Raw genomic sequence first — 27,793 nt, forward strand, 5'->3', positions numbered from 1 at the left:
GAAGCAAAATGAGAAAACCTATTAACATATATATATATGTATACATATATATATACACATCTTTTGAATTCCGCTCTGTAATGGACTGAAGGTAGTTGTGGGCCTGCCAACACAGATCCACATCGCTCGCGTTGAGGTTAGTCCGCTAGGCCAGTGGTTCTCAAACTTTTTCGTGCCAAGGACCCCCAAATAGACACTTATTAGACCGCGGACCCCCATTTGAAAAGATAAGCCAGGGACCCCCATAAGAGAAGATTTTTACGGCTCTCTGGCAGTGATTTCAACCATTTTAATTTCAAGGACCCCCATTTTGACATACATTAGGCTACGGACCCCCATTTAATGGCATGTATGTCTCTGGGACCCCAATTCATATTGTAAAATCAATGTTAATTTAACTCTGAGAGTGTACAAATGGAACCAAATGGACCCGTTAGGGTCCATTTGGTTCCATTTGTACACTCTCGGAGTTACAGACCCATAAGGGTCCATTTGGTCCCTGTCCATCATTTAGCTGGGGACCCCCTGGAACCCCCTCAAGTACCCCTGGGGGTCCTCGGACCCCACTTTGAGAACCAATGCGCTTTTGTTTTTGTTATTTCGTTGTTTATACGTTTTATAATTTTTTCTATGTATTATTATTAATTTGAAGCCTTTCAGCATCGGAAAGGATTATTATGCGTTTTCGTATGGACAGGACGGTGGAGAAACCAACGCAATCCAGGTAGTGGTGTTTGCTTTATGATGGAAATTACTGGTGAAATCCCCAGAGATCTTTGGTTCTCACGTGTTTTTGTCCGGCCGATACCTTTCACTCATCCCTTTTTACCATCCGAAGGAATTCAACTCAGTTACATGCACGGCCTTACCACATGACCGAAGCAACAGACTATAAACAAACACCTCAGTACATGTATAGATAGAACGGATATAGAATGAATGCATAGATGTACAGTACATACATTCTATATAGATGTACATACTGTACCTTACTGCCCATTCTATTCCATTTGATACTAAATTACCCCCCTCCCCCACCCACACACACACACACACTTCCCTCCCCCAAACACGTGCCAATTGTATTCGTATAGATAGATGCTTGACAACGCCGGATGCATCACGTGGATACACACATATTTTTAATATTTCCCCATTGGGGTGGAGGTTCTTCCTTGGCCTACTGGGAGTGTACATGCAAAGTTTGACACCGATCGGTCCAGCTGTGTCCGAGATTAGCTGTACACGGACACACATACAGTGGGGAAAACAGTTTTTTTTAATGGTCAGATTTAGATACTAGAATGCAATTTTCACATGTGTTTTGCACTTAAACTGCCTAGTGCAGTGGTGTTTCTGGCCATCCCGGAACCCTAGGCGAGATCGTCATGTCAGTATCACAGTATCATGTCAGTATCATGGTCACTATCATGACAACAACAACCTTTTTGCAAAATATGAAACATTGCAGCTTTGACATCCTACAATATATGACTGAGAAATCACCTATAGCCTGTTGTATAAGAAAAGCTACAAATTCGCACCCTTTCCTCTGTGGTTAAATAATTTGGCTCCCCCGCAGCAGGTGGCGCCCTAGGCAACTTCCTAGATTGCCTATGCCCATACACTCACCTGGCCTAGCCATAGAGGTATAAAAAGAACTAGAGTGGAAACCGGAAATTCACTTCTATGGAGTTGCTCACCCAGTGCATACATCCTATTTACTACTTTTACCCCTCCGTCCCTGTTTGTTGACGGTGACGTCGAGTCTACTCGCATGCATAGTGTCACAACCCCGTGTGCAAGCTCATCAGTCGAGCCCATTGTGGCATGACATTGGTCATGCCACAACATTTAGCTGTTTGTACCTGTTTGAGTGACAAATAAAAGCTTCTTGAGTCTTGATTCTGTATTAGAATGCCCTTAACTCATTAACTGCCATTGATAAGTACACTCGTCAGTTGGCCCGAGTCTCACACTGCCATCGACGAGTATGGCGAGTTGTGTGTTTTCAGTGGTTTTCCACTAGATGGCGCTGTTCTGTAACCTGGAAGTCACCATTTGATTCCCAGAGAAGCAAAGCAGCAGCAAATCACGTGATCGCAAAAAAAAACAGCCCGTTTACTTCCTTGTTATTCGATTTAGAAAAATGGCCTTTTCTCTGTTTCTGTTGCTTTTTGACGAAAACAAGCCACATTCAACGGCCCACAACTATGGAAGGTATTATCGCGGCGGCAAAAAAACGATAAAATTTGCTCCTCGGAGCACAGGTCTCCGCCAGTACTGTTCCTGATTAATCCTGTCTTACTCACTTCAAAAGATATAAATGATCTTTTGAAGTGACACACCTATTTATAGATCTCTATTTCATCATGCGTCTCGCTAGCCAATCAAAGCACACCCTTTCAACATATTGTCTTGTGTCACGTGAAGCTTGACCAATGTTAGCTTGGTGGACACACGGAAGGACGAGAACGAAAACATAGTCTCCTGGCGGAGACAAAAATCTCCGATTCTACGGGACCCCCCTACGTCTTTTAAAGCGATCGGCGGGTGGATCTTTGTGAAGAATAATATTCTAAGATTTTTCAAAGTGAAAATGCTCGGAATCGCTGGCAAGGGCAGCCATAGATGATGTTTAACCCTGGCAGTCAATGAGTTAATCTCTCTAAATTCATTTTTGTATTCATTTATATTCATTATGGTGAGACATGGTTCAACATGGTCATTAGTTTAGACTGACCTGCTGGTTTGAGGTTAACGTCTTCTATGTCGAGGTCGACAGCCTTGCTCACCAGAATACCTGACTCGTAGCCAGACTCCCTGCTCTCTGCACCAGCGGAGAGAAAGACAAGAGGGGGAAAGAGATGATGAATGCAGCTGTGCTTTCACTAAAACCATCAATCAAAGGCAAAGCAAAGCAGTAAACATTCGAGCGTTTGATTTGCTCTGCTTCAGCAAAGAATTTCTACAAACTTTAACGTTTTTATCTGTTTGCGTTTCGCCGTGCGCTCGCGTTAGCGAGCAGGGTCCATGAAGCCAGCACATGTGTTAATGCAGTCAAGTGTAACTATTGCTGTGTTACCACTGAAGACAGTCTGCGCTCCCTCCCCGCCCCCTCCCTCCCCGACTCCCTCCCGCCCGCCCCGGCGGTGTCTGCTAGAAACATCAGCGGGGATGACAGGGAGAGTACAGGGATAGAGAGAGAGAGAGAGAGAGAGAGAGAGGGTGGGAATGACGGGCAGACGACACAGAGGGAGTAGGAGAGAGAGGAATAGGAGAGGGGTATTGGAGATGCCCCGAGAGTGCGATCACTGGCAGTAAAGTTGGAATGACAGAGAAGGATAGGCTTCGGGCCAGACGCCGAAGATCCGTCGCAGTCGGACGGAGAGACCTTGTATGTCCAATGCTTTACTTTTCAAAGAAATGGAGAAAAAAAAGAAGCCGTGTTCAAATGGATCTAATGTAGTTATTATTTAGTCCTCAACTCTTGTTAGTATTTCTCATTGGTTAAGTCATTATAAAACCCACAGACGGACTTAACCACCATTAAAAACATTACATTGAAACATTACTGTTATCTTTTCCTTACATTGAAAAGATAACAGATCGACACTTTTCTCTACTTTTGCGCATCACTGTCATTATGATGAAGTACGCCAGGGGTCTTCAATGTTTTCAGGCCAAGGTACCCCTAGCTGAGAGAGAGATGAAGCAGGGACCCCCCCTCTATATTGTACAACATTGTGTTTCAGATAAACGTTTGCTGCTCTTTTTTCCCCTCTACACCTATAACTCTTTGCCAAAAATAGCCGATCTACAAGCTCACAACGCCTCGCAGCGCGAGGCGTTGTGAGCTTGTAGATCGGCTATTTTTGGCTAAAGTTCTCCTCAGAGAAGGGATGCTAGAGTTCAAGCGGTTAATGCAAAATAAAAAAATCATACCACACAAATATTTGGCGGACCCCCTGTAGTAACTCTGAGGACCCCCTAGGGGTCCCGGACCCCCTGTAGTAACTCTGAGGACCCCCTAGGGGTCCCGGACCCCCTGTTGAAGACCCCTGAAGTAGGCTATTAAATAATGCATATATTTATGAAAAAATAAATGTGGCAACACAAGGTTCCTGTCCGACAGGGACAAGATGCTAACGTACGTTTATCTCACGCGCACACACACGCACGCAGAAAGCCATGCGAGAACCTACTGTTGAAATATGGAGCCGTGAAAATATAAATGTCGTTGTCCAGGGTTCTCTTGTAGAAGCTGGACTCGTACGTCTCGGGGTGCTCGGTCCACTCCTCCCCGGCGCTGAAAGAGTTAAAAAAAAAAAAAAAAACGCTCATGGAACATATAATAATATACGAGACCATTATAGACATAAAGAACACACGACAGATGTGTTTGAAGTGGAATCTATCTAGAAACAATTTAAATTCGCGTATTAAAGCCAAAACTGTGGTCATCAAAACGGCGGGCCACACCCATCTCGCGTTGGATATATGACATGGACCCCGTCCAGTCAAAGCACAAACAGATTGTGTTTCATGTTTTATAGTTTGGGAGAAATATCCATTCATCTCTGATTGGAATGCTGTATTTCAACCCAAGCGGAACGGCTGAGTGTAGTAGAGAGGGAAAAATCGAGGGGAAATGAGCTTAGTTTTGTGTGCTGCTGCTGTGGGACCTGATCCGAAGTCTGGGCTGTGCGAGGTTAATTAGAAAATGTATAAAACTCGACATTCTCGATAATAACCCACCAGAGTGGGTGAGAACGGTGGCCAAAATGTAGCTCCCGTCTAAAGAGCATCGGCCCGTAACTAAGTACATTTACTCAAGTACTGTACTTAAGTCCAATTTTAAGGAATTTTTCACTTGTAACAGAGTATTTCTATACTGCAGTATTGGTACTTTTACTTAAGTAAAGAATTTGAGTACTTTCCCACCACTGTCTACTTCCCACCTCACACATTTACACCATCGCCGCAGTTATGGCTGCAAGCGGCTCAACTTGCCTTCTCGTAGCCGCCAGAACAAACAGCGGCCGGGTCCCAGAGAACTGAACACTGGAAGGGTAGATTGCGGAGAGAGAAACTGAGCCTTACCTTCTGGGATACACTCTGGTGATCCCGCCATCTGTGGCTACGAACCTGGCCGCGATCCCATCCCTGGGAAGAACACGGAAAACACCAATCAGACATCAAAGTCAATAAAAGACAGGGTGTTTCTATCTGTGTGTGTGTGTGTGTGTGTGTGTGTGTGTGTGTGTGTGTGTGTGTGTGTGTGTGTGTGTGTGTGTGTGTGTGTGTGTGTGTGTGTGTGTGTGTGTGTGTGTGCGTGCGTGTGTGATATTGGAAAGCGTGTCCATATTTGTGAAGGCAGCATGGTCGTGCTTAACTCATTCAATCCGGGAACTCATCTACAAGCTCATCGCGCGGCGGTATGAGCTTGTAGATCTGCTATTTTTTTTTTAAATCGTGAAAATGTGTGCAAATCTTTGAATATATATTCAACAAATGTCTTCTGAATCCTAACAGTTGCTATGTCAGTGGTGTTCCAACCTTTCCATGTCAACGACCCCCACAATTATATGTATTTGGCCGCGGACCGCCATCTCAAAATACGTTGTTCCAGGAACCGCACAGAAGCACCAATCAGAGTTAAAAATGTTCGCTTTAAAACATATACGATTTTTCAAAAATAGCAAATATACAAGCTCATAGCGTGGTGCTATGAGCTTGTATATTTGCTATTTTTGAATAGCCAAAGAAATCTAAAATGACAGACATGCGTTCCCGGATTCAATGGGTTAAAAGACATACTGGAGATGACTTTCAAAACAAATGGTTTAATTCCCTGAGACGTTTGCCTGTACATCTCTAATGCTGAACAGAGTGTGTCTGTGTGTGCGAGGTTGTGCATCTGTGTTGTGTGTGTGTGTGCGTAGCAGCCAGGGCCACATATTTTTCACAGATGATTTCAGACATGCGGGGCATAAACCATAGGGAAACACGTTGATCTAATTATTTTACTTTTGTCTCTAAACAACATGTCTTGGCACGGCTCGGCATGCTTGGGTGTGATGCGCATTTTACGCCTCGCCTTTCATCGCGTTCACGTTTCATTGGTTAAGCATGACCAAAACCACCCACAGTAAAAAAAAAAACGACAATTCTCGGTTCAGTCAGTCAGCAAATGGTTTGTGAAATATGTGCGAGTTGAGCTACAGCGCAGCGATATGGAGATCAGGTCAGAGTACGGGTTCACTGCAGATTTGGATTGCATCTGGGGAGGTTGGTGGAATTCATTCAGAATTTAACACGGGGGAAACAAGGATTTCTCACACTTTTGACTTTTCTCATGTTACAGTCTATATGATACAGTATGTGAGTGATGCAGTGATCATTAGCCATTGAAACGTACAGCGTTTGCTCCCTCCAGATTTTAACCAGATCGGCGGTCAGCCCCGCGTCCAGGATCAGCCGGCTCACCAGAGACACGTTACCTGGAGAATAAAACCAAAATAAGATAAAGGTTTGATCTTGGTACACTTCAAAAACTAACGTGTGAAACAAAGTGATGGTGAGACGAGATGAGATACATGTAGGTTAGTTCAGTATAGCCAGGGCAGTAAACTAGTTAAAATATGTTTGGTCTATACATTTCAGTGGTGGAAAGTAACTAAGTATATTTACTCAAGTACTGTACTTAAGTACACATTTGAGGATTTTTTTTTACTTTACTGGAGTATTTCCATTTTTCTATACTTTTACTTCTACTCCACTACATCTCAGAAGCAAATATTGTATGTTTACTCCACTACAATTTTCGCGACGCATTGTGAGCTTTTAGATCGGCTATTTTCAAACGTTTTGTACACATTTTATACATTTGAAAACTTGTGAAATGGGACATTCTGCATAATGAGTGCTTTCTACTTTTGGTACTTTAAATCCATTTTGATACCAATACTTTTGTACTTTTACTTAAGTCAATTTTGAATTACGGACTTGTAACAGAGTATTTCTACATTGCAGTATTGATACTTTTACTTAAGTACAAGACTTGAGCACTTTTCCCACCACTGTCAAATTGGCACCCTTTATTTATTACAAGAAATAAGTACAGTGTGCGGTTTCCTTTTGCTTTGGACTAGCGGTGAAGTTGGAGAAGGTGGTGAGGGACGTCACTGACGCGGAACGTTGACGGTGACGGGCCAAAAGATTAGTGATCAGAAGCTCGCCAGTTCGAATCCCTGGACTGGCTGAGAAAATCCGGCCAGGAAAAAGTGAATGAATAATATCTTCCTTAACAACTGCCATCGGGACTTTGAACTTTCCCCACAGCTCCAGTGGAACTGTGCGGTGGCCAACAGTAGAAGTCTAAGCTTGCATTAAGGGCAGCTTCCAGGTGTGAATGTGAGTGATCTCTCAGGAAAGGAGGCTTAGCGCATTCCAACCGGGAACGCATCTGTGTATAACCACTTCATCCATGTTTTATGCTTTGGCTATTCAAAAACAGCAGATCTACAAGCTCATAGCTTCTAGATCTGCTATTTTTGAAAGATCTTGAACATTTTGTGCAAATCTTTGAAAACATAACGTTTTTGAAACAACATTTTTAATTCAAATCTTTGCGTCTGGGGGGTCCCTGGAACAAAATATTTAGATAGAGATGGGGGGTTCGCGGCCAAATCCATATAATTTTGGGAGGTCCTTGACATGAAAACGTTTTAGAACCACTGATATAAAATAATCTGTTCCAGGGACCCCCAGAAGCAAAGATTTGAGTTACAAATATTTGCTTTAAAATATATATATATTCAAAGATTTGCACACATTTTCACGATTTTTCAAAAAATGCCGCGCTATGAGCTTGTAGATCTGCTATTTTTCAATAGCCAAAGAAATCTAAAAAATAACACAGATGCGTTCCCGGTCTCAATGGGTTAAGTAAAGAAACATGCGGGCTCAGCGAAAAACCCTCGCATGGATAAATAAAAGCACAACAGAATTAACGCAGTCTGATCTCATAGCGATAGTTAGGAAAGCATGCAGACAGAGAGCTCCAACTCTCTCTGAGGAAGCACCAGACGCCTAGATTAGGTGTTAGGTGCATAGTGATGGATAGGCCGGTGTCGCTGGATGGTTAGCGATGACACCTAGGTCTGGAGTTATTCCCCCATGTCAGGGGAGCTTGTTTTCAACAACTAACTGTACAACCTACTTTATATCCACAGGCAAAGCTGTTTCCTAACGACCAAAAGCTTTTGCAGCCATGCAGGGCCTGGAAGTGGCTTGGAGTAACAGATTGAGTCACATATCGTCGCTCTTGGGCAGAAACCTTGTATCTCCATATTCTATCCGGCCCGATCTGTACTGTAGATCGGCTTCTTTCGAAATAATAATAATAATAATTGAAATATACATTTTTAAAATATATTTTTGGGGTCTTTTTGGGCTTTATTTATAGTTTTTCAGTCGAGACAGACAGGAAACAGGGAGAGAGAGATGGGGAGAGACATGCAGCAACCTCGGGAACGGGACTCGAACCCGCAATGTGCTGTCAGGCTACATTGGGGCCTAAGTGACCGTTATGCCAGCTGTCCAGGCTTAATTATAATATTTTTGAAAAATATCATATCCAATGACATGCCAAAAATAAGGTATATCATGTAAAAATAAGTATATCATGCACAGTATACATACATGGATGCTATGCTCAGGCACCTTAGTTTGTTTCTTATCTCAGGTACTTTGTAAATATGTAGATAACTTGTTTTTGGCCTTCTATTGTTCTCTTGTTCGATCTCCTTCCCACTTGCCCCCTACCCCTCTTCTTCTTCTCTCTCCCCACTCTTCTTTCTACGGAATTTAACGTTGCGATGGGAGTGATGTACAAAAACGAATTTCACCCACTTTTTTTTTTTTTTTTAAGATTTTTTTTTGGGGGCTTTTATTGCTTTATTTGGAGAGGGACAGAGAAAGTAGTCTGACAGGAAATGGGGAGAGAGATGGGGGAAGACACGCAGCAAAGGCCGTCGGGAACGGGACGCGAACCCGCGGCACGCTGTCTGTTAAGGGATTTCAACCAAGGGTGCCTAGACCGCGACGCCACGGCCTAGGCCTTCACCCACTTTTTTACCTTGTAAACCTGTGATGTGACAATAAAACTGATTCTGAAGGTTGAAAAAGGTTGAAAGTGGTTGAAAGTAGGGTAAGTGATATTATTTGGTCAAAACAAAAAGTTTTTTGTTAAAAGGCACTATATTCTGATAGTAATCATTGCTATATAGAGTGTTTGTTCATTAACATGAGTCTCCCTGTCTCTCCAGCTCTTTAATAAACAAAATACATTTTCAGGTATAGGTGACAAAATGTCAGCCAATCAGGAGAGAGTACCCATGTATCAGCTTTTTATAGTGTTCCAGTTCCAATTGTGTCTGCTCATTTCTTTGTATCATCACTTCCCATTTCACTGGTTTAGTCTGTATCCTGACTGAGTTCTCTATCCTAATTGGATCAAATTGGTATCCTGACCACTTCTGTTTAATAAAGAGCTGGAGAGACATGGAGACTCCTATTACTGAACAAACACTTTATAGCAATGAGTACTATCAGAATATAGAGCTATTTAACACTTTTTTTTAACCAAAGAAAATCACTTACCCTACCTTTAAGTCTGTCTGTGGGTTTTATTTAACCAATAAAAAGTATTAACAAGAGCTTGTGACTAAATAATTACATTGGATCCATTAGAACCCAGGTTATTTCTTTCTATTTCTTGAACATTTTAGTTTTGAACATACAAGGCTTCTGCCCCACAGTGGCAAGACTTGTGTGTGATACTAACGTGGCCACAAGAGAACATGGCTCAAACCAGCAGCAGGAATTGCATTAAGCATTAAGCATTAAGGACAATGCCTTGACCTTGAACAACACAAGGATAGCTAGATCCATTAGCATGAAACACATGGATCGGTGATATCCATTAGACAAAGACAAATCAAAACACTATGAGTCACTGCAGGAGCATGATGGCACTGCAGGGATTCTAGGAAACTCAGTCGATCGGGCTGAGATCACCCCCTGCCCAGGAGGCTAGCCTAATCAAATGACCAAATACCATCAGTGGTGGAAAGTAACTAAGTACATTTACTCAAGTACTGTACTTAAGTACAGTTTTGAGCAAAGTAGTTACTAGCTACTTTGCAGATATAAATTATGTATTAATTGTTATAAATTATCACATTATAAAACATTCATTAACCACTTTAGCCCTATTTTATACCTAGGCTATTTGAAAATAGCCGATCTACAAGCTCACAACGCGTCGCATCGCGATGCGTGGTGAGCTTGTAGATCTGCTATTTTCAAATATTTCAGTACTTTTACTTTTGGTACTTTAAGTACATTTTGATACCAATACTTTTGTACTTTTACTAAGGTCAATTTTGAATTCCGGACTTTTACTTGTAACAGAGTATTTCTACATTGATACTTTTACTTAAGTAAAACATGTGAGTACTTTTTTCCACCACAGCCAAACACCATGCTGACCTTCAGAGGATGACCAGCGAGGCATCCCAGTGGCAAAGAACCACTCTGACTAATAACATCACAGCACACCCAAACAATCACATGCATAATGATGGAGGGGGAAATTGATTTAGGGTTCATATTGACCTTGGAGTGGGCTTGCGGTATTATAATCATGGTAATGTAGGCTGACATCAGAACTGAGGTCTCCTGTACACATAGCACAAAAAAACAATAACATGGATATATGACTCACATGCTTCTGGAGTGTTCCCTTCGATGAACTGGTGGAAGTCGAGGAGAAACTGTGTGTTGTTCTCCGACACCTTCAGCCCTTTGCAGTACTCTCTGTACAAACAAACACATTCAAATTGGCGGCGCCTTATTGCTCAAATCCACAGGCATCTCATCCCTGCACTGCAGGGGTGCAGCTGAGCCCCTTAACCCATTAAACATAAAACATTTAAAAATATAAAAATACAAAAATATAAAAAACATAACATTTAAAAAGTATAAAAAATATAAAAAATATATAGAAAATATAAAAGAAATATAAAATAAAAATGAAATATAAAAAAAACAAAAATATCTCAAAATATGTTGTTCCAGAGATCCCCAGAAGCAAAGATTTGAGTTACAAACGTTTGCTTTAAAAATATGTATATATTCAAAGATTTGCAAAAACTTGCACATTTTCAAAAATAGCAGATATACAAGCTCATATATCGCTACTCGGTGCCGCGCTATGAGCTTGTATATCTGCTATTTTTGAGTAGCCCAAAGAAATCTTAAAAATGACACACAGCTGCGTTACCGATTTAAATGGATTAACAAGGAACACACAGTATATAATTGACTGTATAGAATGATACATTTACAGTGTTTGTATGGGCTTCTGAAAGTCAAATTCAAGTAAGATTGTACAGGACAAATGTCTTTTGCAGTGTATAGTGAACCCCCCCCCCCCCCCCCCCTCCCACCCTAAAAAAAGGGGAAAGTATTCAGAAAGCACACCTGTTATATGGTTTGTGAGAGCATGTCAAAATGTTGCACATTGAGTTGAGAGCTTTTTTTATTCAAAACTGGAGCATCTGCGAAATCAAGTTTATTCAGGAATTTTCAGTGCCTATGACTTATGTCTGAAGAAATGTACTGTATTCATGGATCACTCATTTCTGTTACAGGTGATTTGGAATTGATTCAACCTACTCCATCCCATTTGACACCTCCCCCTCTTTCTGTTGAGAACTGGCTTCACCCTTTCTTTTAACTCTCTATGCCAGCAGCCATCTTCTCTAGCCAAATTGCATATTTCCCATTTCGTCTGGGTAATAAACTCAGTTATTGTTTGCATCAATCCGTGGTTGTTTGTGTGCCTCTATGTTGCCTCCCTCGGAGCCAAGGTTTTAATACTAGACATGTACAGCATCAACATTGACTTGTCTCACATTCTCCTGTACTGCAGCACAATGTGGATGATACAGTATGTAGTCTCTGTGCAGCTCTCCTACCTGGGTGCAATTAAGGTGTGACCATATTCCTCGAATTTGTCCAGCTGCATGGTTCCCATGGCTGAAGAAAACAGAGAAATATAGAGGGTTGTGTCATCGTTTACGAGAACAAACATTGCACATTTTTTGACCATATTCACACAGCAGCCATTTTGAATTTAGGTTATACTAACCCCACCTCTGAGTAAGACGTAAGCACAAAATGGGCGCCGTGGGATTATGGTCAATACATTATACAGAAGAGGTAGCATGACCGTGTGTATGGTTTTGTTGACCGAAATAAACTTTTAACTAACTAACTAACCTTAGAGTCTGCCCTAAAAGGAATTAGTTGGGCTAATTGGGCAATTAGAAATTTTTATTAGAGGCAGAATTACTGTACTGTATGAGTGCATGCGTGTGAATGCATGCGTGTGTGTTGTATATTCACTAAATGAGGCGCTATAGAGGAAATGCCACAGGGTTGCCAAAATGAGTAGGGTCCATCTGGCAACCACCACCCATTAGATTAGACTAGTGGACATTTTGGCCTAATGGTGGTGCTAAAGGAAAGTAATATAAAAGATGGTAAGTAATCGACTTAATCAATTTGAATGATTAACCATTTATATTTTGCCATACAACGATGTTGCCCAAAAATAGTGAAAATAGCCGATCTACGTAGATCTGCAATTGTTGACTATTAAAAAAAAGAGCATCAAATTTAACTTTCCCCCCTAAAATCAATTCTGACATTAAGATTGATTTGTTTTCTATTTGAATAAACGTATTAGTTCAATTAACCATTGCACCCGTAAGGCACACAGCACACAGTATAGTATACAATAGGCCAGTGGTTCTCAAACCACCATTTCAAGGTCTCCCCTTAACTCTGACAGAATACAAATGGAACCAAATGGACCCTAACGGGTCCATTTGGTTCCATTTGTATACTGTCAGAGTTACATACGTGTAGGGGTCAATTTGAGAACCACTGCAATAGGCTTTGTGTGTGCCACACTCACAAATCACACACAGACCTATGGACAGATACTGTATGAGGTGCCGGGTAAAGGTAAAGAGTGCAGACAGAGCTACAGTAGGACGACACAAGGGAATAAAATGACTGAGAAATACTTGCCTTCTTGCTCTGCAGTGACCCCAGAGTATGTGAGAGAGAGAGAGAGAGAGAGAGAGAGAGAGAGAGAGAGAGAGAGAGAGAGAGAGAGAGAGAGAGAGAGAGAGAGAGAGAGAGAAAATGAAAACAGAAAGCAGATAATTTGGTTACAAGATGCAAATTTGTATTCCATTAGACATTATATATATCCTATCACAGCTATTCTTGTTATTTCTTTCTTTGACGATACAAACAAACACACAGGACATAATATACGTACACAACCCAGAAATAGACTAGGTAAACACAATAAACTACAACATGAACTAACACAACAAATACACCACAATACAAAAAATAAGAAAAAAGAAAAAGAGGGAGAGGCTATTGGTCTCATGAACCAAACAGGATAAAGCAAAGGACATGCTCCAGTGTATATGAAGGGAAATAGAAATCTTTTCTATTTCAAATAAAACTGGCCCATCATGGAGATCAGTGTGATTAAACAATTGGATCACGTGAAACTCGGAAATCATAATCCTTCATGTGGTTCTTTCTGTGGACTTTTCTGTGGCCAGCCTGTGACATCAGCCGTCTATGAAGTATCTACGAACGTTTGACTCCAAATGTGGGCCAGGTTTCAGCCGGATCTGAGGCCCCACTGACTTCTATTATGAAATTAAAGTTAAATATTTCCCCAAAAAGCATAAAACATATGTGTAAAGAATGCATTGAGGTCTACTGGCAGTGTGCACAAGAACGTTGGTGTGGTTTGCAACATTAGTGACTGTTTTTGTCTGGGAGACAGTCATCTCGCTAATGCCCATTCTTCAGGAAGGCAGAAAAACTTTTTTCTCCAAAAGTTTTTTTTTTTTTTTTTAACTCAATTTTTATTGGAACAAAACATTTTCAAAAGACAGATACACATACTTGAAATAAAAAAAACAAACAGAAAAAACAGTACTAAAACACAAGAAATAAAATATCACTAAAAAGAAAAAAGAAAAAAATACACACAAGAAAAAGGCTGCATTCTACAATTGTTAGTTATTTCTGTTACATATTGGTTATACAATGTCCATGGGCTGAAAAAGTAAAGACCATTTTTCCCAGTATTTGTGTGATTTGTCCTCTTGTAGTCTAAGTGTGAATGTTAGTTTTTCCATAGAATATATTTCCCTTATTATGTCCATCCAGTTGTCTTTGGTTGGGGGATCCTGTTGATACCAGCGACGCGTGATCGCTTTCTTGCTTGCTGCTAGAAAGATTTTGATTAGATATTTGTCCTGTGTCAAGAAATCTTCAGGAATATTTCCCAACAACATCAAGGTACAGGTCTGAGGTATCTCAAAACCAAGAACAGTCTCTATGGTGGCGTGAATATCTCGCCAATATTTTTTAATTTTGGGACATTTCCAGAATATGTGAGCGTGACCCGCTTCCATGTGGCCACACTGTCTCCAGCATGGTTGATCTGTTTTCAGTTGTTTTGATTTAATTTTAGGTGTTATGAAAAAACGGGTTAAATTCTTCCAGCAGAACTCCCTCCACATTCTTGAGTTAGTGGTCGTATATTGTGTTTTACACATATTTTCCCATTCATCTGTAGAAATATTGATCTCTAACTCTTTTTCCCATTTTGTTTTAATATACTCTGTGGAGTTAGTTCTGGCTGACACCAGGCCCTTATATAATTTTGACACCGTTCTTCTGGACTCTTTTTTATAGGCCTGGGTAAATACCTGAATAAGATCCCCATTTAAAGCTTCAGGCTCCAGTGGCCTCACCTCTCCTAAATAGTACTGTCGTATTTGTAGATATCTAAAAAAATCTTGACTGGTTAGATCGTATGTATTTTTCATTTTTTGAAAACTCATGAGCTCTTTGCCTTCCATGATATTACACATAGAGGTGAAACCATCTCGAGCCCACCCCCTGAAAGTTCGATCATATAGTCCAGGTTTAAAATCTGGGTCGAAAGCGGGCCATCTCAACACCCTGATTGTCCTCTCCATTCTGTTCTGTTTAACGATTTTGAACCATATCTTTAAAGTGAATACTGTGAATGGGTCTAAAGTGGCATGGTAGGATTCAGCCTGTTCTTTACTTCCAATTAATGTCTGGATAGGGATGTCAATTGATTTAGTTTCCAAATCTTTCCATTTTGACTCAAAATCTTTATCACACCAACATATTAAAGGTCTTATTTGTGCCGCATAATAGTACTCCCTCAGATTCGGCAGGGACATACCCCCCCTCTCTTTAGGGAGTTGTAATGTTTGGTATCTGATTCTTGGCTTTTTTCCATTCCAAATAAATCTGGATACCATTTTATCCCATTCATTAAACTGTTTGACAGGTACCTCCACCGGTAAAGATTGGAAAAGATATAATATTCTAGGAAGGACATTCATCTTAACTGATTCTATTCTAGAACTTAAGTCCAAGGGTGACAGAGACCATCTTTCTATATCTCTTTTGATTTGAGTGATTATGGGTTGATAGTTTGCTTCATATAATTTGGACAGGTCTTTAGTCAACCATACTCCCAAATATTTAATTGCTTTTGAATTCCAGTTGCAAGGAAAACACTCCTTTGTTTCTTCTGTAGGTATGTAATTATAGGAGAGTAACTGCGTTTTTTCCACATTGAGTTTGTAGCCTGAGAGCCGGCCATACATTTCTAAAGAGCTCATTAATTTGGGGAGGCATATGTCAGGATTTTTTATATATATTAATAAATCATCCGCGTACAAGGCCAGCTTATGCTCCGAGTCCTTTAAGGTTATTCCCTGTATTCCGGGGTCTTCTCTAATGGCCTGGGCCAAAGGCTCGATGAAAATCGCGAACAGTCCAGGGCTACAGTTGCAGCCCTGCCTGACCCCACGCGTCAGAGCGAACCGGTTTGTTAGATGACCATTTATTTTTACTCTTGCTGTGGGTTTTGTGTATAATGTCTCGAAACATTTTATTGATTCCAAAAGTTTTTTTTAAATCCAAAATGAGTTAATAGCCCAGTTAGACTCTTCACATACAATAGTATGTCTGACATAAATGTCAGAGCTTAAATCGACATGTAAATATGAAATAAATGCATAAACATGTACCTAAGATATAAGGTTAGAGCTAGCAACCGCTAATTCAAGTGGTGTTTTTTCAACTTAAAGAGTTTTAACTTGACTTCAGTTCTATAAGCTGTAGTTCTTCTTAACCAATATATCATTATTTTGCTATGATTCCCTGCTCTCATATGACATTTAAATGAAAACATTCTAGATGACTGTCTCTCAGTCAAATTTGGTCACACTCTGGATACACAGACACACACACAGACACACAGATCGACCCTCTTATTGACACCTAGCCTCCTACAGAGCCACAGCATTAAAACAAATCTCTGGAAATAAACAACAGGAAATGGACACAAGCATGGATGTCCGGGACAATGCTGCATGTCCCAAAATGGACTCACAATGACTTTAAATGTCTTTGGCATCCCGTGCTTTGCTTGCTCTGGCTCTGGTTTTCACTCCATTTATTAAATTACTTATAGATTTCTAAACTTTCTACACTTGTGAAAGTGTCACTGATCATCATTTGCCCGCTCTCTCAAAACGAAGACATCTTAAACATTTACATTAAAACACACACGGAGTCGTGCTGCAGCGCCGTCTGCAAAAATCATCATCGCTTTGGCTGAGTGTCGGCAGGGTCCCGAAAATCTGGCAACGGATTGAAACAATGTACTTCACATAAAACATTACGGGCAGATTCATTGTCATTCCGTCTCTCTCTCTCTCTCTCAAGACCTGGCCGGGTGGCTCCCGCCTGTCCAGCTCCCTTTCTCCACCATACTGTATATCTGATCGCTGAAACCTTGTATGTCTAAAACCGTTACTTTTCAGCAGTGGTGGAAAAAGATCTACAAGCTCTAAAAAGATCTACAAGCTCACAATGCCTCGCATCGCGACGCATTGTGAGCTTGTAGATCGGCTCATTTCAAATGGTCGAAATATACTGAAGTGGTTAATGTATGTTTTGTGATAATAATCAAAATCTACAAAGTAAAGTTTTCTAATAAATGTAGTGGAGTAAAAGTACAATATTGGTCTCTGAGAAGTAGTGGAGTAGAAGTAAAAGTACAGAAAATTGGAAATACTCAAGTAAAGTAAAAGTACCTCAAAATTGTACTTGAGTACAGTACTTGAGTAAATGTACTTAGTTACTGCTTTGCTGTCTATGACTTCACACTGTGCCATCAAATGACATCATAACGTTCCATTTCTGTTTGTTGGTCTTTTGGACAAAATAACACAAGAACACTACCTGGCGAGACGATTAACTGTTTGATCGAAAAGGTCAAAGGACAAGGTCACACTCAAGGGCAAGGGGACATAATCATTCATATCTAAGGTGAAAATGGCATACTCTATCAGCAGTTGCATTGTGTTGGCAGAGGTATGCACTCTATAAATAATACACTTAGAGCACACATCAAAGCAAAGTCAAGTGAACAAAACTGGAGAAATAATGAAATAAAATGAAATAAAACCAACAACAGAATAACAACATAACGTGTATGAACAACGCTGTCTCACCCCAAAAAGGCATATTGGGACTTATTGGGACAAATGTGACCAAACGCCAACATGTGACTTGACAAGTTGACGTTTGGTCATTAAGTCACAATATGACTTTTGGGGGTGAGACATGTTGGTATAAAATATAAAGTGTGGTGTGAAATAAGAACGTTAAAGGAATCAAACAATACAATTTCAAAATTGAAATTATGTGAAGGCCTTTTGATAAAAGCAAATTTTAAGAAGTAAATTTAAAAGAAAACACTGATTCAGTAATCCAGATCCGAGGAGCACTCCATATTTTGTGCCAGACTGCCAGTGACCCCGACACAAGATTGGTGTTGTAAAATGTCTCAAAAACATTTTATTTTTTCAAGATTTTTTGAAAATAGCTGATTTATGTAGGGTTAAAGTGATTAAACTGAAGCCAACCCAAATAAGCAACTACACTTTAGAAACAATCCCAAAAAACCGCAACCCATAACTTCCAATATTTACAAGCTTATAATAAGCAGACTTGGCAACAGTGGTCCCCATTTGTCTTCAGCCTTGGACTCAAACAGCAACAACCAGCTGGTTCCTGCCTGAGGACCTCAGGCTGCACATATAGGCTCATAAGGGGTTAATAACTCAAATGTAATTAGGAAGTGCTTTGAAAGTATTCAGTGAGATCTTAAAATCAATCATAGAACAGACATGCGACTACGGAAGTTAAAATAGGTGTACTGTATGTTCCCTTCTCCTGGTTTTGGTTAAAAGTCTAGAAGCAGTGTTCAGTACAATTAGTTGTTTGTTATTCTGACGATGCTATACACGAATCCACGGCGCGCTGCCCTGCACGCCGCCATTGCTGCGGTCTTACGTCCGCGTAGCGTTCAGACCGCAGCAATGGCTGCGCGCAGGGCAGCGCGCCGTGGATTCGTGTATAGGGCAGTGTTTTTCAACCCTTTTCATGCCAAGGACCCCTAAATGGATAAACATTTGGCCACGGACCCCCATCTGAAAAGGTTTTGTGCCAGGGACCCCCAGAAGCAAAGATTTGAGTTGAGAATGTTCGCTTTAAAAAAAATATATATATATTCAAAGATATGCACACATTTTCTAGATTTTTCAAAAGTGCCGCACTATGAGCTTGTATATCTGCTATTTTTGAATAGCCAAAGCTAAGTGGTTTAAAGTGATTGTGACGCTGTGTTAACTAATTTCGCTAGGGACCCCCTGGTACCCCCCCAAGGACCAATTCTGCCCTTGGACGTTACGGCCCAGACCGGCCCACCACAACCAGCGTGCAGGTACTCTACCGACTTGCCCCGTCGGGTAGTTAATACCCTCACAAAGACATGTAGTAATCCTGGTCGCTATACCGCCTCCCCCATGACAGCCGGGACGCCTGATGGAGGAGAAGGGAACTAGTTGGAATAACGTGTTCCTTCCACGCGCTACGTCCAACCAGGGAAACTCCCCCCTGTCAGGTGACAAGAAGGTCAGTTGGCTCTCATGCATTGAAGGAGGCATGAGCTCGGCCCTGGCCTCCCTAGGCTGGTGAGGGGAGTGTAGCGCCCAGGGTCACTTAGAAAATTGGCACCGGGTGAAAAAATAAGGGTTACAAAATCGCGGGATAAAAATTAAGTAAAAAATAATAATAATAATATAGGAAACAAAAAGGGGAGATATATTCCCCATTGTTTGGGAACCACTTGGTCTAGAGGAGGAGGCGAACTATAGTGTGTAGCAGTCAGGCAACGCTGTGTTTCTCTTTTTAACAGTCCTGTAAATGTTCTGACGGCCGTTATGGCACGCTGACAGACTCTTTATGACAGAAAGGCGACGGTAGAGGAGGCAAAGACAGTCCGTCAAAAATCTCATCTGCCTGGATAAAATGCTCCATCAGCCGTTTTTATGCTTTATAGCGACGCATCAAAAGGTATAAAAATCCACTAAAGCCAGATGGCTGTGCGATGTATCCAGGCACTCTCATCTAATTATGGCCCTCCCTCCAAGCACCCCTCTCTCCAGCTGTCAATCTCTGAAAGTCATCATTAAGCAGTTGCACTACGTAGACCTACAGGCATTTTGGTCTCTGAGCCAATTGGGCATCCTTCCATCCATCCCTCCATGTATCAATGTATGCATCTACAGTACCTATCTGTTCTGTACAGATATGTATATACATACATATATATATATATATATATACATATACATATACATATATACATATATATATATATATATATATATATATATTCTTGTAGAGCTTGTAGACTATTTTCAAAGCATTTTCATACATTTTGGAAACTTGTGAAATGAGGCATTCTGCAGAATGAGTACTTTTACTTTCAGTACATAAGTATATTTTAATGCGAACACTTTTGTACTTTTACTCAAGTACATTTTGAATACTGGACTTTTACTTGTAACAGAGTATTTCTACATTGCAGTATTGATACCTTTACTTTTTCCACCACTGTATATAGTTAGTGTCTATCTGTGAGTCAGAAGGTCCCCCTGCTCGAACCTCGGCTTATCCAGGCTTGATTTAAATTGGCCCACCCTGATCATGACCTTAAATCAATGCATGTGTGCAGACAACATGACTAGAACACTACAATCTAAGCTTTAATTTACACAGAGTGTGAATCCATAGTGTGGCTTCTCACTTGGCAGGCAGCTCAAGCTCAACTTACTTCTATGATTTGCTGTGATTCTCTCTCTCTCTCTTACACTCTACTCTACACTCCCCCCGCCAACCTAGGGAGCTCAGAGCCGAGCTCATGAGAGCCAACTGACCCTCTTGTCGCCTGACAGGGGGGAGTTTCCCTGGTTGGACGTAGCGCGTGGAAGGAACACGTTATTCCAACCAGTTCCCTTCCCCTCCATCAGGCGCCCCGGCTGACCAGGGGGAGGCGGTATAGCGACCAGGATTACTACATGTTTTTGTGAGGGTATTAACTACCCTAGGAGACACGGGGAGAACATGCAAACTCCACAGAGTGGGCCCTTTCGCCAACCACACTTAGGGTATGTGCACTGATGACGCAGAGGAGAAGACACGCCCCCAGCGCCCCCGGCGGGAATCGAACGCAGGACCTTCTAGCTCTGAGGCGATAGCGCTACCGACTGCGCCACCGTGCCCCCCCCCCCCCCCCCCTCTCCCTCTCTCTCTCTCTCTGGTGATTTAAAATAACTATATTGCAATTCCATCTGATTGTCCATCATCCATCCATCCGTTGATGCATCCATCCGTCCATCCATCCATCCATCCATCCATCCATCCAGTATCCATGCAAACAAACATGAAGACAGACTGGGCCTTGCAGTGCAGAGAGAAGGGCCAATAACACAGAAGAGAACAGAGAAGAGAGTATACTTGCCCCATGAAGACGCTGTGAGATTCCAAACACAGAAGCAGTGAAAAGGGAAGCGACAGAGAGCAGAATAATAACACACATCAAGATCAAGTCAGAAGTAAAGTAACAGAGTTGGTTTGCATCACAGTGTGAATGAAATGAGTGTTATTGTGGCGGCTCTATTATTTATATTCTGAACCGTGTGAAGTAGAAGAGAGAGAGAGAGAGAGAGAGAGAGAGAGAGAGAGAGAGAGAGAGAGTCTGTTTGTACCAAGCTACTCAGCTCTGGGCTCGGGACAGAATAGATGAAGTGCGAGAGAGGGAAGTGGAGAGACAGAACTTTGGTCCATGGAATCATAGAGGAAAGGGTGGGGTCCTACAAAGATGGGGTGGTGGTGAGTGGTGTGTGTCTGTGTGTGCTGTGTGTGTGTGTGTGTGTGTGTGTGTGTGTGTGTGTGTGTGTGTGTGTGTGTGTGTGTGTGTGGGGTGTGTGTGGTGGCGGCAGTGGCAGCAGCGGTGAGGGGGGGCAGTAAAGGAGGCTTTGTCTTATTTCCAGCCAAGGGGGGGGGGGGGTGCCAAAAGAGGGGTAGAAGAGAGAAGAGAACTAGAGATGTGAGAGACCAAGAAACAGCCAAGATCAAAAGGCCTGGTACAGTGGCAGAGGGGAAGTACTGTATGTGTACAGCGAGTGAGTGTGTGTGTGTGTGTGTGTGTGTGTGTGTGTGTGTGTGTGTGTGTGTGTGTGTGTGTGTGTGTGTGTGTGTGTGTGTGTGTGTGTGTGTGTGTGTGTGTGTGTGTGTGTGTGTGTGTGTGTGTGTGTGTGTGTGTGTGTGGGGGGGGGGGGACTGGGGGACTGGGCAACTGACCAGTGGGGTGGACTACAAAGGAGAAGCAGTGAAATGAAGAGGCCTCACTGAGGACTGTCTCATACTAGGAGCACTTTGTTAAGAGAGCTCGGGCTAGATCGGCTATTTTAGGTGCACGACACCGACACACAACTGAGTATAAATGACTCCATAGTCGTCAAAACAACTGTAGCACTTCCAAGGATATGACCCAGTGCAATTCTACTATGGAACAGAGCAGTGGGTTTCAAACTTTTTCATGCCAGGGACCCCTAAAGTGATGTACCTTTGGCCGCGGACCCCCATTTGAAAAAGCTTTGTTCCAGGGACAAGAAAGCAAAGATATCAGTTCATTTTCGCTTTAAAAAATATAAATATTATATGCACACTTTTTCAAGGTTTTTCAAAAATAGCAGATCTACAAGCTCATAGCGCAGCACTCGGTGCCGCGCTATGAGCTTGTATATCTGCTATTTTTGAATAGCCAAAGCTAAGTGGTGAAAATGATTGTGAGACTATGTTCACTAATTTCGCTGGGGACCCCCTGGTACCACCCCAAGGACCACTGGTGGTCCCCGGACCACTGGTTGAGAACCACTGGAATAGAGGAATAGTTGTAATGCGCCATGAGCAATGACATGTAAAAAAACATGGATGTTTGCCATGTCTGGTATCATATTTGGTGGACTGATGGTACAAGCAGGATTCTGCAACTCATAAACTCTACTCACACAAAGCTTGCTTCATGTCATCCCCCAGCTTAGCTTGAATGAAGTGTTCGCTGTACTTAGGCAGAACAAGGGCTAGACTGGCAAGAAAAGCAAAGCAAAAACAAAGCAATAGAGTCACAATTTGTAAGAGTAAAACTCTGGGAATGAAGGATGTTTGGTTGGAAGCGAGTCAAGGCCCCCAAAGCAAAAATAAATAAATAATATATAATAATAATAATTATAAATTCTACCCCTAGGTAATTTTAAGGTCAAATCGACAAATCGGGTAATCAAATACAATTACATTAACTGTCCAAAAATCATATAAACTGTGGTTACACCCATATTTGGGAGAAAAAAACATTTTAAAACTGATGTCCAAACTTGAAACTTGCTCCTAATGTTTTCTATAATGCACACTGATTTGAACATTGCATCCTTTTAGTTGTACAAGCAAAACAAGTCACAAAGTAGTACAACAAAGAGACAAAAAAAGACAAATAATAAAAGATATTTGACACATTTGTTTTGCCTATTATGCCAGAGTATAACCTTATACCCGAGACAATTCAAATTGCATTAGGTGTTCACTGAAAACACAAAGATTCTCTCATATCCAGCACCCACTGACCAGGGAGATGCTGAAGTCATTCCACACACCACACAGTGTGATAGAAACTAGAGACTGACCCCTGTTGGCCTAAACGTGTCCTCCATCACAGAACACAGAACTCTTTATCTGCAGGTATCAATTTAAAACAAAACAAAACCATTATTTAAAAAATGAGGTACACTGGTCCAACAATGGAAAAAAATATATTGTATATCTAAGAACTTTATAAGCCAGTGGTTCTCAAACTTTTTCATGTCAAGGACCCCCAAAATTATTATGTATTTGGCCGCGGACCCCCATTTCAAAATATATTGTTCCAGGGACCTCCAGGAGCAAAGATTTGAGTTACAAATGTTCTCTTTAAAAATATATATATAACAAATAGCAGATCTACAAGCTCGTATCGCGGCACTGAGCTTGTAGATCTGCTATTTTTTTTAAATCGCCAAAGTATAAAAGGTTAAAGTGGTTAAAATTATTGCGATGCTATATTAACACATTTTGCTGGGGACCCCCTGGACCCCCCTCCCCCCCCCCCCCCCCCCCCAAGGACCCCTGGGGGTCCCTGGACCCCACTTTGAGAACCAATGTTATATAAACGATATAAAACAGGAAAGTTCTGTATCTGGCACTCGATTTAGAGACTTGTTACCTGTAGTCTGTCCCATTGACTGGTGCCCAAGTGTAGGTCCTCACACCTCTGTCTATGTACCTCTGTCGGAGGGGACACAGAGAGAAGTTAACATTCCTGATTCTAGGAAAAGACAAGGAAAAATAGCTAAATGTACCCAAATGGGCACATTTTGACACTTTCAGTTGTTTTTGCCGTGCGCTGTAGTTTCGATGCAACATTTTGTTTATTAATATATTACTTTAAAACAAACGTTTTGACTGCATCATCTTCATCAGGGTTCATGATATTATTATCACTATTTAAAAAAAATCCATGTATGGTATACTAATCAAGATAATGTGATTATGTTAACTGTTAAAGGAGTAATTCACCCCAAAAAAATACTTATTTTCTATTGATTACACACTCCATGAAGCATTGAATTCATGAGATTTGTTTGTTTTTGTAGCATTCCTAAGTCAATAATTTGATTTGACAGCTGCTAATGTATCCGGTAGGTCGGGTAGGAGACTAAAAAAGCCTCCTTTGAGTATCCTACCGGAGAGACCGCCGGACATCAAATTATTGGCTCAGGAACGCGACAAAAACAAAAAAATCTCCATGAATTCAATGCTTCATTTGGGTGAACTACTCCTTTAACTATGTTAGCAAACTGGGAAAGCGTCTGTGTCATTTTAGAGTTTGGCTATTAGCAGATACAAGCTCACAGCGCGTCACTTCGTGCCGCGCTGCGAGCTTGTACATCATTTTTGAACACTTTCGCGTGTGAGAACTACTGATTTAGAAGACATTGGTAGAATGGGCCTCAGGTTTTAATGGGTTAAATTAGAATGGTATCATTCAAAGGGGGTTTAGAGACTGTAGGTGGTCTTCACTGAACGTAACAACACACTGCCGACATGCTGCTGTGCGCCAGCCACGCCCGGGGGCTCTACCTCAATTCTCTTTCAATTTTCAACTTGTATCTGTTTATCTGAAGATACAAGGGAGGATCTGGCAACCAGTTGTTGAACTGGAACACAAGTTTTGTGTTTCGATAATCCGGTTTTACACAACGGTGGAGAGACAAAGCCCGTGCGGCGGTGTGGCCGCAGCATGACTAATGCACAATGTTTGCCTGATGGCGGGACTTCTACAAAGGACCATAACAAAATAAAAAAAAATTGGTACTTTTGTGGGCTACGTCAGCTACCACTGTATCAATAATACTCTCTTACCTCATCCTGGGTCTTCACCAGCGTCTCAATGGTCTGCTCACCTATCTCCCCATCTATCATGGTTGTCCTGATCTATAGAGAGAGAGGGAGAGAGGAGAGAGAAAGAGAGAGAGAGAGCGAGAGCGAGAGAGAGAGAGAGAGAGAGGGAGAGGGAGAGGGAGAGGGAGAGAGAGAGAGAGAGAGAGAGGGAGAACGAGCATTTCATTCTTGTTCTACTCTTAAAACTATTACAGACAGTGAGTAAATCACACCGGGAGACTGATCATGATAGTTTTATGAGGAGCTGAGACATCTGCCACATGGGTCTGTGTGTGTGTGTGTGTGTGTGTGTGTGTGTGTGTGTGTGTGTGTGTGTGTGTGTGTGTGTGTGTGTGTGTGTGTGTGTGTGTGTGTGTGTGCGTGCGTGCGTGCGTGCGTGCGTGCGTGCGTGCGTGCGTGCGTGCGTGCGTGCGTGCGTGCGTGCGTGCGTGCGTGCGTGCGTGTGTGTGCGCTTGTGTGCGCGTGTATGTGCGTGTGTGTGTGTGTGGGGGTGGGTGCGTGTGTGTGTGTGTGTGTGTGTGTGTGTGGGGGTGGGTGCGTGCGTGCATGTGTGTGGGTGGGTGCGTGTGTGTGTGTGTGGGGGTGGGTGCGTGCGCCACGCTTGTACATCTACACTTGTGAGGACAGAGAGTTGATCGTTAGTTGGAATCCTGTAAAGTGACGTCAATTAGCTCATCCTACCTTTTCAAGGGGCGTTTTTTAGGGTGAGGTCAGGGATTTAGAGCTATGGGTTACGGATAAGTATGCAGTTAAAGTTATGCTGAGGATGTGTGTGCGTGTGCGTGTGCGTGCGTGGTGTACCTCCACTTTGATGTCATTCTCTAGCTCAGCATCCAGGAAGTCCAGCGTGACAGGCTCCTGGAATTTAGGGTTCTGGAGGAAATGGTCATAATGTGTGAGACATGACTGACTGCACAGCACTGTGTAGACACATCAGTCACACAATGACACCTTATCAATTACACTAGAAATGATGCCACACTGTCACGTCTGTGCTACTTGTTTTTCCTAAATGCATGTGACATACTCTACACACCAGTGGTTCAAAAATAAAAATAAAATCAAGGGGTTGCCAGATCTGCTTATTATAATTTCCCCGCAAGATTTTATTTGAAAATAGCCGATCTACAAGCTCACAGCACGTCGCGATGCGACGCGCTGTGAGCTTGTAGATCTGCTATTTTCAAATAGCTGATGTATATGTTAAAGTACTCATGTGACCCATAGTCGCTTCTGTTGGGGCTGGTTTTCCTAGACCTGGTTGCTTGTTTCTCTCACAGAATCTGGCAACACTGCCCCCATAACTCAGAGTGTACAAATGGAACCAAATCCATTTTGGTTCCATTTGTACACTCTGGAGTTAGAGACCATTTTAGAATCCTCTCAAGGACCCCTGAGGGTCCCTGGACCGCACTTTGAGGACTAGTGCTCTACACACAGTCTGTCCATGTGTGTCAATACAGTACGAATGTACCGTATGTCCATTATTTTTGCATTTTTGTCAGTCCTACGTGTTTAATTCAAATTCCTGTGCATTATTTGTAATTTGTTTCTTATTTCAGCGCATTTCCGATTTCAGTGTGAACAAACCAGACCAGGTTTAGATTATGTTTCATTTTTATCCACTTAGCCCACAGGCTAATGTTATGAAGTCATAAAGCGCCTTTGTATCGGGCCCATCTGAAGCCTGCTGAGTTGTTACAGTAAAAAGTTATAAAACGCGCCAGACCGTTTAATTGTTGTTATTCATTGTTGGCTCCGAACCATGGCGGTGGGCCCACGGACTGAGTGAAATACTGCCCCATGTCCTCCTTAGCACAATTCCATTAAATTAACTTGCAGTGGACTTTTCTTATTTGAGCCATAAAGCCCTGTTGTGTTCCAACAACGTGGGGCCAAATGAGAGACACTTTCATAAACTCGACTTGAACCTCATGGACTTCAGGACATAGGAGAATTAGCAGGTAAAAAAACATGGCGGTCCTTTTTGACAACAGATCCATGATAATGGCCCCAGCTGAATCAAATTTGATACAAAGTGACACGCGACCCTGTTAATGTCCCCCTCTTAAAAACCCTATATGTCTCAGTGGGTTTATGGTGATATAAAATGGTAGCAGTAATATAGCGCTTCTCTATAAAACAGCAGTATATGGAATGTGATACTAGTCTGGCCTCGGGGATAGAGCTAAGCATCTATTCCCTAGACCTCACAGGCAAAGTTCACCAACTCCATTACGAAAGCCTGGGATGACACCGTGAGGGAAAGGATGGGATTGATACTAATGTGTCCTCGAAGCACACATTTACACTTATTGCTTCCATTCGTATGCAGTCGTGGAAAAAGTACTCAAATGTTTGACTTAAGTAAAAAGTATCAATACTGCAATATAGAAATACTAATTGGCATCAAAATGTAATTAAAGTGCCAAAAGTAAAAGTACTCAATATGTAGAATGTCCAATTTCAAGTTTTCAAATGTATAAAAAATCATTTGAAAATAGCAGATCTACAAGCTCACAATGCAATGTAGATCGGCTATTTTCAAATGGCCGAAATGTATGTAGGGCTGAACTGGTTAATGTATCTTTTGTAATAACAATCAAAATCAAAAAAGTAACTAGTGGAGTAAAAGTTCAATATTTGCCTCTGAGATGTAGTG

The 27,793-nt window shown here is 41.8% G+C and overlaps 1 protein-coding gene across 1 annotated transcript in view; it reads right to left on the minus strand.

The window, feature by feature from the left end:
* The window catches only part of LOC311047176 (voltage-dependent calcium channel subunit alpha-2/delta-1), a gene marked incomplete at both ends in the record, with an annotated part of 149,172 nt that overhangs the window by 15,815 nt on the left and 105,564 nt on the right, over positions 1-27,793 (minus strand). Inside the window, 10 exons of the mRNA XM_084059815.1 lie at positions 2,744-2,830; positions 4,206-4,309; positions 5,104-5,166; positions 6,422-6,503; positions 10,793-10,884; positions 12,048-12,108; positions 22,650-22,726; positions 23,894-23,955; positions 25,093-25,164; positions 25,933-26,004. Of these exons, the coding sequence (XP_083915941.1) occupies positions 2,744-2,830; positions 4,206-4,309; positions 5,104-5,166; positions 6,422-6,503; positions 10,793-10,884; positions 12,048-12,108; positions 22,650-22,726; positions 23,894-23,955; positions 25,093-25,164; positions 25,933-26,004 (772 nt within the window). The remainder of the gene's footprint in view (positions 1-2,743; positions 2,831-4,205; positions 4,310-5,103; positions 5,167-6,421; positions 6,504-10,792; positions 10,885-12,047; positions 12,109-22,649; positions 22,727-23,893; positions 23,956-25,092; positions 25,165-25,932; positions 26,005-27,793) is intronic.

This window comes from Gymnoscopelus microlampas, assembly GCF_963454915.1.
Source record: "Gymnoscopelus microlampas genome assembly, chromosome: 6".
Taxonomy (NCBI): domain Eukaryota; kingdom Metazoa; phylum Chordata; class Actinopteri; order Myctophiformes; family Myctophidae; genus Gymnoscopelus; species Gymnoscopelus microlampas.